Below are 12,501 nucleotides of genomic sequence, written 5' to 3'. Positions count from 1 at the left end.
CTTTCTACTTGTGGATCAGGATGTGAACTCTCACCTGTTCGTGTCACCATGTCTTTGCTCTGCGTCATGGACACTGAACACTCTGAAACCTTAAGGCCAATTAAACACTCTCTTTTATAAGTTGACTTGGCCATGGTGTTTTGGGGAGGTTACTTGGGAAGGGATAAGGGATACCGCAGAGTCACCACACAGAGAAGAGCTGATTCAAAGTTAGGCAGCAAGGCAGGTGAGAGAACTTGGCGCACAAAGGCTAGCTGTCTAGGCAGGTACGTTGTGATTCAAAAAGGGACAGCCAGGCAATGACGGAGGACACTTGCTTTCTTCCACCCCTGCACTAGGTCAAAAAAGTGTCCCATCTCCTTGCTATTCTGTCTAGCAAGCCGGAAGTCTGAAATTCGCCGTGTGCCGAAAGAGCAGAGTTCCTGACCTCCTGGTGAACGGTGTAAATAATTTTAGAGGGCAATGAGCGGAAGAGAATTTCATCACCAGATAGCATCACTGTTGGAGGAGGCCTGAGCAATGACTGCAGACCAAGGTTACTACACAGATGCACAGGTGTCTCAGCAGCACTTGAGGTCAGCTAAGATAAGTAATGATGCCTTAACATTTGTGTGGTACCTAGTTACTCAGAGAGCAAGCCATACTGATCACTCACATCTGATTTCTCCTTACTGACGTCTGAAGACCATGGGAACCAATATTATCACCTGGATATATACCTGTCATGCCCTTGATTAAGAAGGAAAATTCAACCACAAACCCAACCCAACTCAAAAGAAAAGAAGACTCAACAACGACAAAAAAAAAAAAAAAAAAAAAAAAAAATCCAAAACCATTCTCCCCCAATCTGAACAAATCATTTAGTGTAAAAATAAACAGAAGTAGAAATGGTCTCTAATAAACTAATATTAGTCTCCCTGGAGGGTTAATTATGTCGCTCTGTATTTTAAGAAGATTGTAAATTGCCAGTTTCAACAGATGTTCTTTTAAAAGAATTGGTTATCTGGGAAATGGCGGGTCTTTGTTAGTGCTTACCCCAGTGGAATATAAACACTAAAATTATCCTGATATCTGTCAGCGCCAGCACTCACCCTCCCCCCTACACACACACCAATTGTTACCCACACCAAGATACACCCTGTGGTTATCATTAGCTTTTGAGGCAAGTATTCCAGCTGACACCGTGAGCCCAGATTCCAGACAGCATGCTCTAGGGGTTTTCGTGCCAGGCTTAGACCATCCCAGTGTCAGACGCGCCGTGTCCCCTTCCCACCGAGACAACCCTCAGTGCTGGACCTTAGCTTATGGTCATCTCCATCCTGTTTTACTGGGAAGAGGTCGGCTCGGTGACCATAAAGAAGTGGAACTTTCTAGAAATGCAAGGCCGGTCTAAATCCAGTTTAAGTGCTTGAACATGTAAAACACATGTTACTTCCATGCATATACACATAAGTGAATCTTTCTTAGGAGCTGATGAAAACTTAAGTCTCATTGGTAGCGTGCTCAAAAGAAAAAAAAATAGGAAGGGGGTTGGGCACAGTGAGCAAAGTATTTGCCTTGCAGACAGCAGGCCCTAGAGAGGTTGATCTTCAGAACTCGTATAAAAATAAAAAGCCAGGTATGGTGGTGTGGACTTTCAATCCTGGCACTGCGGTAGCAGAGACTGGCAGCTCCCTGAGGCTTGCTGTCCAGCCACGCTAACATACTTGGGAAGCTCCCGGGTAATGCTCCTGTCTCAAATCCTGACTGACAATACCCAGGGAATGACATCCAAGGGCCTCCACATGCAACTGCACACACACACACACACACACACACACACAAAAGACAATCGCTGGTAACCCTCTTGTTGTCTCTCGGTTGTCATTTTGCACACACGGAAGTGCATGTTTTCAGGTGCGCCAAGTACAGTTTCCGCTTGAATACTTGACCAAGGAAAGAGAGGAAAAGATCCCACACATGGCAGTTCATTATTCTAAACAGCCGAGGTGGCTGACCCGGGTTGTAGAGGAAACATATGTTCTTGTGTTCCAGCTGGTGGTGGGTGTCTGGCTGCCAACCTCACTTGACCTAACTCTTCATTATCATCCCAGTTAGCCTCACTTCACAGATAGGGAAACTGAGGCTGAAGGAGATTAATGACTCCCACTGAAAGCCTAACGGAATCAGCTTTCGCTATTGATCTCCTGGTAACAAGCACGAAATCTCATCACAGCCAGAGAGGGAAGCAGGTAACTGCTGAAGCCGACTGCTCCTGGCTCCTGAGAGGTTCTGTGTTCCCTAGGACTCCAGACATTTCAGGGGAGGCCAGGCTATTCTATGTCCCCACAGGCAGGGAGGGACAAGGCAGCCCAGTGCCCTTGACTGATGGAATGTTCTATCTGGCAATAGAACCCAACGTGAAGTAATGGACCCAGTGACTAGAGAGCAGCCGTGTAGCTGAGCTAGGGACAATGTTCCAGTGAGTTATTCCACATCACATCTGAGCTTTTATGTTATCATGTGTGTATGCATGTACACGCACTTGCATGCTTGTGGAGGTCAGAGGACAACCGCAGGTGTCATCCCGCAGGCACTCTCTGCTTTCTGTTTCAGGTGGGTTCTCCATTGGCCTGGAACTTTGGCAAGCTCGCTAGACTAGCTGGCTAGCAAGCTCCAGGGACCCGCCTCCTATCTCACCATCACTGAAACCGCAAGCATGGGCCACCCTATCTGGCTTTTTAGGTGCGTTCCAAGGCTGGAACTTAGGTCCTCACCAGCTGAGTCTCTCCCTGGGTACTATTCAGTCTCCGCTATTCCTCTATGGATCCACCAGGATGTTCATTTGACATGGATAGAAACTAAGACTCTTAGTGCCCAAGTCACATGCCCTGGAGTCACAAATGACTGGTGTGGCCCACAGGAGTATCCCGGGATTGATGACTCAGAGCTGGCCTATTGCATCATGTAGAGTACTTCCAGTGATGCCCAGTGAGCACAGAGCCCCAACTTTGCCCTCCACAGAAGCTCTAAAGGCACCTGAGAAGCAAGGTGTCAGCTGGAGCCAGCAGAAGATCCTTGTAACCACCTGAGGTGTCCCCAGGACCACACTCAGCTGAGAGGAGAACAACTCGGGAGAAGTGAAAGTCAGACGTCCAGGGTATGAAGAAGGGTGCTGCGTGGGTGAGCCATGAGTCTCCTCTGAGAACAGAATAGGGCCACACCACCTAGGACTGCGCCATGCAGAATTAGCAACACAGTTCAGCCAGCACTCCCCTTCACAGGGCAATGCAGCATCTCACTTCCAGACTCACTGCTGAGTGAGTCCCAACCTCAATGGGGATAAGGAGATTCCTCCCAGCAAAGGTCCATCTCCCATAGTCCCTCTTTTCCCATCCAAATGCAACAGGAGTACTCACAACCTTCCAAGTTCATCCAGCCTAGCTCCTAGTGAGACACGCCCGCTCGCTGCTCAGCTTAGAAACTGGCACGGGACTACAGCAAGCAACAGCCTAATGCAGTGGTTCTCAGCCTATGGGTCATGACCCCGACAGGGGTTGTACATGATGTATTAACACTGAGTCACAACAGTAACAAAATTCCAGTTCTGAAGTAGCAACAAAAAAGATCTTAAGGTTAGGGGTCACCACAACATGAGGAACTGTGTTAAAGGGTTACAGCATTAGGAGGTTGAGAACTGCTCTAGAGAGAATAAAAGTCTCACTTCCACGAACTATGGGGACCGATTCAGGCGACCCTGAGGCACATGTAACAGTAACTTGGGGTAGAAACATGCCCTTCTCCCTCTGGTCCATGCCCAGTGTGGGAAGTTGATGCAGGGGCCTATGTCTGTCTTAGTCCCGGTTCTAGTGTTTTGGGGCTTGGGAATCCTGCAAGCTAGTTGCAGGGAAGGCTAACTACAACTGGAGAGGCGATCCTGGAGCTCCTTTCCCACATGCTTGAAGGACTAAGTCCCAACCTTCTAAAACTGCTTCAGAAAAGGTGGAATCTGCCCCACTCCCAAGATGTTTACTAAGAGACACATTTAATTATTGCCCCTGGGGGAGGGAAGTTGCTACTGACAGCTAAGTGATACAGGATAAGGTGGTACTAAACTCCTTCCAGTGTTCAGGTCAGACAGTCACTCCCCGCCCCCCCCCCCCCCCAAATGATGCAGTTTCCAGTGCCAATGAGGACCAAGGCTGAGCACTGTCCGTCAGTCCTGGATGGATAACGGGTGAGGCAGGCCTTTGAACATCCCAGATGCTGGTTCTTGATGTCCAAATGCCATGTAAAGATGGAGCTTTGACGAGCGGGTCCTTCAAATATGCGGGCTGGACCTTAATGGATCCCATTAGTTCATGCTAGTAGAAGAGGCGCAGCACAGGACAGACCATTCCCAGAGGCCCAACTCTGCGGATACACCTGCTTTATCAGGGAGGTAAACCAACAGACCCTCGCATTAGCCATTCAGGAAAACCTAGCACCTGTCTATAGCAACATGTTCACAATGAAGAAAGAGAAGAAAAACCCAAAACGGTATAAATTATTTATCGGCATAAATATTAAAGAAAATTGCAAAACACAGTCTGGTGTCACCCAGCTGTTGTTACCGAATCATCTTGTTATGGCTTCTGGCAAAATACTGTTGTTCTTAATGCTAGTGCAACAGAATTGTCGGGGATGTGCCGCACAGGGTACATGTGTCTGCCTGCCGTTGAGGGCACTCAGCAGCTTGCCACCTGACTCGTCACACCCACGTGGAAAACTGCGCAGATATAACCCATTAGGAAACAGGAAGAGAAGGTGAACTTTGCCAGAGTCTTAAGATGCAATCTAAACACACATGCTGTTCTGCAACTAGATTCAAACAGCTCAAGAGAGCCTACGGCTTCGTTTCCAAAACCTTTATGAACTGGTTAGTGGATCTACATACACTGTTAAATATAAGATACATGGGCCAGTGAGATGTTTTGGTGGGTCAATGGACTCGCTGCTACACGGGACAATCTTGAGTTTGATCCCCCGGATTCAGATGATCGAAGGAGAAACACGACTCCTACAAGCTGTTCTCTGACCTCCACCTGTGCACCGGGGCACACGCATGCACACGAGTGTGTGTACATGCACACACACACAAATGTTAAAAAAGGTTTAACTCTCGGAAATACATGATTTAGTAAGCGTCAGGATATGCGAAGGTGAGAGGTTGTCAAAACTTAACACCTGTGGTAACTCCAGGACGTTTGATTTGATGGTGTTACTGACATCCATCGGATCTGCAGAGTGGAATTGGTACTGGACCCATCCTGGCTTGCAACTGCACATTTTTCCCAAACGGTACACTCAATGATCTCATGTTGGCAGCCTGAGGTCAGCCAGGGTCTGGGTGTTTACACCACAGTAATAGGCACACCCCGTTCACCTGTGACGACACACCCTCGCTATCGACAGCCACAGGGAAATCAGGTGTACGGCAGCAGTGCTCACCAAGGGCTTGTGTTTCCCAACAAAACACCCATTATTCCAGGTTTAGCAAGGTCCTGCCAGCAGCTCCATGGGCTCCTAGAGAACCAAGAAGTTTAATAAATCTGTATGATAATAATTAAACACCGTAAATAATTTATCTGCTGAGGCTCCCTGACTGGTCCTCTGTGCCTTTGTAGAATAGTGGTCCATGCTGACATTCTGAATAAGGCTGGCAAAGGAAGTGCACAGAGGACAGGCAGGGAAAGCAGGTTTGTTCAATAATGTAAAAAGCCCCATGCTGGGAAGAGGGACCCTCAGAAAGGAGCCTCTCTGGCAATCTGTCTTTCATCTGGAGCCGGCCTCGGGGCGGAGGTGCTGCCCTGAGTCCCAGGCACAATGGCCAGCTTGTGAACAGATACCCTTCATGCAGAGAGTAGCACTCTTGAAACACAGGGCCAAACAGACCCACGCTGAGAGACAGGATCCCCTTGCTGCTACTGAAAGATCACAGTATATATTAATCTAGCAGGCTGTTGAAGAACATTTTGAAGGAGTGATTATGAAGTTGAGAAATCCTATGGGAAGGCCAAATGGTTCCCACCAAGGTGGGAGGGAGATATGGATCTAGTTGTTACAGAAGCTGTGTGTGTGTGTGTGTGTGTGTGTGTTGTAGTGTGTGGGCTATCTGGACAATTCTGTACCCAGGAACAAACTGGAAGCACCACTAATCAAGGAGCTGAATATGGTCCAGCCGAGTGAGCTAAAATTCACATCTGTTACCCAAAGGATTGTTTTTATTTAGCATGTAGTTGAGTCAGAAGTGCACGTGGCTGGAAGAAGCCATGTTTATGGAGCACAGGGGTCATAGACAAACTGTATTTTTGACTTAATTTTACAAAGAACTTAAAATTGCTCTAAAAATGGTTTATATTACTTGTCACTCAAGCTTGAAGACCTGTGTTCATTTCCCAGAACTCATGGAGGAAGGAGAAAGCCAACTTCTGAAAGTCGTGCTCTGACCTCCTCGGGGGTGTCATGGTACGTTCATGACTATACTTGTACACACGAACCCGCTCACACACTTATATGCACATACACAATAATAACAAGAATGTTTTCAAATAGTATATTAATTAATAAAAAACCACATTACCTTCGACCCCTTGTACAGAGGTGTCTGTTTCCTGCTGTTTAGGAATCTACGTGGAAGGCCTGGCCACTGGTCCAGGGTATTCAATGACCTGCTTGGTGACAAGCAAGCCCCCTAAACTGTTGCTCCTCTCAATGGCTCTGTGTTTGTGGGCATCTGTGTGTAGGGCAGAGTACGGCGTGAGTGTCTTACTCGGTTCGCGAGCTGCTTGGTGGAAAACACACTCAATGGAACCAGTGGAAAGAGCCACGATGGAGCTGATAGAGAATTGCAGTGAAGGGCGTCATCCCTCCAGTTCACTCCTCAACACACTGATTTCAGAATGGCTCTTGTAAACATGGTTACCTCCTTCTGAGGACAGACCTTGGTCTCGTTCCTATAGTTCATTTTCAGCAGGAGACTGATGGAAGGGTAGAAGCTTGCTCAAGGAGCTCAGCCAGCATCCGCTCACAGTCTCCATGCAAATACCATTGTTTCCCAGCCTGATTATTATTAAATTGTAATGCAAACCCAGCTTCTGCTTAAGCACCCGTGATGATTAGACTACAAGTCAATTGTGGGTAACACGCAGATATAAATGCAGCTAATAAGTTTTACTGTAATGATTAATCAATTTATGAATACATTATTTAAGCTAATAGCTCAGGTAGGGTATCTTAAACAAGTTACAGAGCACATCGACCAATTCAAACTCCAGCTGCTGGATCAATAGCAAACTGTAAGTAAACTCTGGGGAATAAACACACTTGAAAAAAAAGAAAAGCAAACAAAAGAGTCTTAGATGAAAAAAACCTACAATACCTTTCAATTTGAAGACAAATGTACAAAACTTTAATATATGCCAAAGCTTAAAGGAAACTGTTTAAAAATTATATCACTGTAAATTCTGTTGCTTTCCGTCCTCTGCTGTGACAAATAAAAGCAGCTCATACCCATGCATAGAGTTGTACAGACCTCAGAGTGCTGTTCAAGGCACCATGCATTAAAGGTGATGTTGGTTCCTTAAAGTAATGAAGCCTTGGGCTCATCTTACTGTCTGTTTATCTATAACTGTCCCTTTAAAAGGAAAAAAGAAAGAAAAAAAAAAAAACAAAACAAAAACCAGTGTGCTTAAAAAGTAAGACTAGCAATTTTGCTGAATGGGACCATCTTCCAGCAGAGGCCTGGGGACACCTGTTCTGCAGGCAGACATCTTCCCTGCTGCCAACCTCAGGAGGTTTTTGTAAGCAAAGCAAACCTTTGCATCATAGTGCTGTCCCGTTACTTTTTTTTTTTTAATTAGGGCTAATTAATGTGAGTTTAATAAATAAACCAAAAGGGCCTTGATTTCCAAAGGTGGGCTATTTTATCACAGCTTTAAGCAATGGTGCATTTTAAAAAATTAATTAGTATCTTGTGAGATCGGCCACACGTTATTGAGTAAGTAACAGCGGCTAAGTGAAACAGATGAAATATTGGTAAGCGATGCAGCCACAGTATAAGTATGTGCAGGGGGTCAGAGGTTAATCCCTATTGATTTTCCAAGTCTGCGTACAGCACCGCTGGGAAAGGCCGGTTCAGTTGGCAATCAGCTAGCACAAATACATTATAAATCTTACTGTCCACCTCCACTGATCACTGTCACTTACTTCCTTCGCTAAAGACCATTAAAAAGCTACCAAAAAAGGGGGAAAAAAATCTTACCCAGTTGAAACAAAAAGGTAAACCTGGAGGAAGTCCCCAAAGCTGGCAAAACTTTTGGGGTGAACACTGCTGAGCACAGAGGCCTATCTCCTAGGGAGCTGGCTTCCTTACCGGAAGGCAGGAGTCACTACCACACCGTGCTCTTCAGGGTAGCTCCATTTCAAAGAGACAACACAGACTATTGTCCCCATGACCTCCAACAGCAAACTCAAAGGGATGCTGGAGTACCATTCACATTTGAAGGTATGGAAAGAAAGGGGAAGAACTGAGTCCTTTCATTGAGGCACCTTTACAAAGGCAAGCCGGTTTTGCACAGTACAGCACAACCTTTCTGCTACTAAATATGGAGCTGAATGGAGCCCTTCCCATGGAGAGAGGGGAACTTCCCAGTGTCATTTTTTTAGAAAGTGGCCCCTAACATGCACAAGCTTCATTCCTGCAAACTTAAGACCCCTCCCGCTTCTGGAAATGCCTAGGACCACTCGTCTAGTTACTACTTTTGATAGAGCATCTGTGACCCTGGCACTCTTGCTGGACACATGACACAGGTGAACAAGATGGGTCCTTTGCAAGAGAAAATAAGGCCCACATCCTGCATGGTACAGTTGACTCACACAGCACAGCCCTGGGAAGGGTGTTGGTGCTGGCAAGCGCTCTGCCATGTACGAACGCTGTGACATTCAGCTGAACACTGAACCTCTCTGAGCCTCAGGTTCCTCACCTCGATGTGGACAGTAACACAGCTATTAGCAACTTAAAACCACTCAGCACAGGAATAACTATTCGGCAAGTGTCGGTTGATTAAAAGCTTTTGACACCAAGTGAGACCATGAGTGAACTGCTTCAACCTCTGCTCTGCAGGTGAGGTCGTGACATTGTGTCATATAAAGAGGCAGAAGACCCATCGTCCCATTCCACAAGAGCAGGTGGATCCTGTCCACCAGTTCCATCACTTCTGGGAAGCAGCATGTTGAAGGGCGTGTTTCCAAATGACTCTGTAGAAACTTTTTTTTTTATGCCCTTGAAAAGCATGAGAAAGAAAACTATCAGAAATGCAGATGTTGGCTCTCTCATCATGGACCATGGACAAGAAAGATGGAGAACTCTTTGGATGAAGAATGGGTCCTTTCTGCATGGAGACTTTAAGGTCCAAGCCCTAAAAAGATGTACAGGAAAGGCTCACAGGTAGGTGTTACGTCTATATACAAATACAACTTTCTTAGCACCTCCATGGTACACACACACACACACACACACCATACATGTTCATATTCACATATACACACCCTACACACACCCCACATACTCACACACATCTCACACAGATCCATGCACACATACATACACCCCCACACACACACACCCTGCTCTAAGCCTAAGAGACATTACATTCTTGTCTTGAAGTTATGACAAACATGGCCAAAATGTTGGGGGAAACTCTTACCTTTGTCTTTTTCAGAACTCCATCAACTATACCCAGTACAGTCCCTCCAAAATCAATCTGGCCATGACTGTTTTATGCCATGACTCTCTGTAACCTTACATGCTCTTGCCTTGGATGGTCTCCAGGTCCCCTGGAGGGAAGTGCTTCTGGTAGCTGGGAGTAGGTTAGGGCGAGTTCACAAGCCGACCTGCAAAGGCTACCATTCTACCTGCTATCACAGAGTCTCCAGGCAAGTCTCCATTGCTTGTTTTCATTAGTTAGAAAAATTGTAACACATGCAGGGTTCCAGAAACCCACGTATTTATTTACAAATTATGAACATGGATCATGTTATTGGCTTTTCTAGGCATGGTCTTGAGTCATAGTAACGCTCATCTCAAAAACAAAAACAAAACAAACCAGGGTATGCAATTTTTGTATTTCTTTGCTAGTTTAGATTTAGCAAAGGGTGTATGGGTGTGAGTGTGTGTGTGAGTGTGTGTGTGTGTGTGTGTGTGTGTGTGTGTGACCGAGAGAGAAAGAGAAAGAGAGAGATTGCCTTCTAAGATTGAATCAAATTGCATCATCTTTACCTTGCACCAACTGAAAGGCCCATGGAAGGAGTAGCTGGCTGAGGAATGAGGAACGCTGCCCTTTCTTAAAGCTTGCGTGGGTCTGTGCGCTGGTCTCTGCAGAAGTCTTTCTTACCCTCTCTTCAGTTTGGGAAGAGGTTTTATTTGAAACCAGATAATCTAATATCTCATCCCATTTTACACACATACACCCCCACCACACACACACACACACACACACACACACACACACACACACACACATAGAATTATAGACATTTCAAAATAAATCTAACGTCCACGGAAAGTGGAGAAGGAATGGAGCTTCTGCCATGGACCCTCTGCCTGGAGCATATCCAAGGTGATTTTGGTTTACCTTGCAATTCACACAGATCCTGACCATCAGAGGCCTTACACATCAACACACTTTTATTGTATTATTTATACAGCATTCTGCCCACATGTGTGCCTGTGCACCAGAAGAGGGCACTGGATCTTGGCTATAGATGGTTATGAGCCACCATGTGGTTGCTGGGAATTGAACCCAGGACTTTTGGAAGAACAGCCTCTTGAAGTCTGAGCAATCTCTCCAGTCCAAGAACACGATTTTTAAATAGGGAGTCAATGTACAGCTACTTGGAGTAGCTGGTCTGGACCATGGAAGTTGGAATTCCAACTCTGGTAATTCTTCACTGTGTATATCTGCTTCTTCACCAGTAAAATATGCATCATAATAGTACAGCTTCATAGGATACTCGACAGAAAAAAGATGTGTATAAGCATAGGCAAGACCTTTGAAAGAGTATGTGCCACCCACTGAATGTGTTGACATATGAAATAATGAATGGAAGAGGTTGATGGATCAATGTGACATACATCCACGGGACACAGAGCTATGTTTGAAATGGTCTACAGTACCCAACACAGTCTCTTCTAACTATGGGACATTTGACATGTGACTAATTTGACTAAGCAACTGAATTTCTGATTAATTTTCTCATTAATTAATGAGCATTTAAAAAGCCACATGTGACAATGACCACCATACCGGAAAACAAACCTCCAGAGGTTACACAGTACAAATCTGGGTGACTAAACAAGTTTGAAGCCATCTATCAGCCTATTGGAGGTATATATGACAGCTTAAATAAAGGTAGGCTCTGCCCTTAGCCTCCTGGTCCTCTTACCTCTTAGTAAGAAGATTCATTATCTTTGGCATTGGCTTCTCTGTGCCAGAAACAGGTAGGAAAGAATATGGCAGTAATGGGTCAGGATTAAAGGAGGTTTCTAATTTATATCAAGTTCTACTTGGCTTTTTTTTTCTTGATTTGGGTCTTGTGAACCCAGCCTCTAATCATTGTCTAGCCTCCCAGGCCAGATAACTGTTTTTGTATTTGGTGCGTGGCCCCTCATCTTCAATTTGCATGTGACTACTTACATTCTATAGATGGACATGCCAAGTGGCTCAACCTTCCGTGTGTTAGTGGCCATGGTTTCTAGCAGGGATCTGTTGTGTCTGATCTCAACTGTATGGTAAAGCAGGATCTGTCTTGACATTTCCATGCCATGAAGAGACATCACTGTAAAAGCATCATCTTCACAGCACTTGCTATTATGTACTCACATGCAATATCAAGTTATAAGGTACAAAGTAGAGAAACTATAGTTAGGGATTAGCAAATAGACTTCAAGATTAAAATGAAAGACTTCACTAAATGCAATCTTCGCTCAGGCTGAGATAGGTCTTTATTTCTTCTCCGTGTTAAAATTACTGACAAAAGACTGTCCTCTCCACACATCATGAGATCCCTAAAGGCATTGATTAACCCAAATTCATATTTATATAGATTTACTGACTGGAGTGGTACTTGATTCAAAACAGGTATCCAATGTATATTGGATGGATAGATGAATGAATGGAGAGGTCAATGGGAACAGAGAGAGAGAAAGAGAGAGAGAGAGAGAGAGAGAGAGAGAGAGAGGGTTTTAGGACTCTGGGTAGATGGAAGGATAAGTGGCTAGAGGTGGATAGAGAGAATGGAATGGGTAGATGGTGGGATTGGTGCATAGAGAGACTGCTGCATGAATGAACGGATGGATGGATGGATGGATGGATGGATGGATGGATGGATGGATTAGGAAGAAAAGGAAGGGTGTGGAATCATGGTAGATGGAAGGGTAGGTGGAGAGAAGTATGAGAGAGAATATGTAATGGATGGGTGGGT

At 45.3% G+C, this 12,501-nt stretch overlaps 1 protein-coding gene across 3 annotated transcripts in view; it reads right to left on the bottom strand.

Annotated features, from left to right (window-relative positions):
* Wwox (WW domain containing oxidoreductase) overlaps positions 1-12,501 on the bottom strand; it is a 903,057-nt gene that overhangs the window by 575,059 nt on the left and 315,497 nt on the right. The window contains exon 9 of one of the 3 annotated variants that reach the window (XM_055621460.1): positions 5,483-5,544. The exons of the other annotated variants lie outside the window; for them this stretch is intronic. Coding sequence (XP_055477435.1) covers positions 5,512-5,544 — 33 coding nt within the window. The 3' untranslated portion in view covers positions 5,483-5,511. Of the gene's footprint in view, positions 1-5,482; positions 5,545-12,501 lie in introns of those variants that run through there. 3 annotated transcript variants of the gene reach the window in all.

Source organism: Psammomys obesus, unplaced genomic scaffold, assembly GCF_907164565.1.
Source record: "Psammomys obesus unplaced genomic scaffold, mPsaObe1.curated_primary_1811, whole genome shotgun sequence".
In the NCBI taxonomy this organism is placed as follows: Eukaryota; Metazoa; Chordata; class Mammalia; order Rodentia; family Muridae; genus Psammomys; species Psammomys obesus.
The sequence above is the reverse complement of the archived record's forward strand: the minus strand, read 5'-3'. Positions and strand labels throughout refer to the sequence as shown.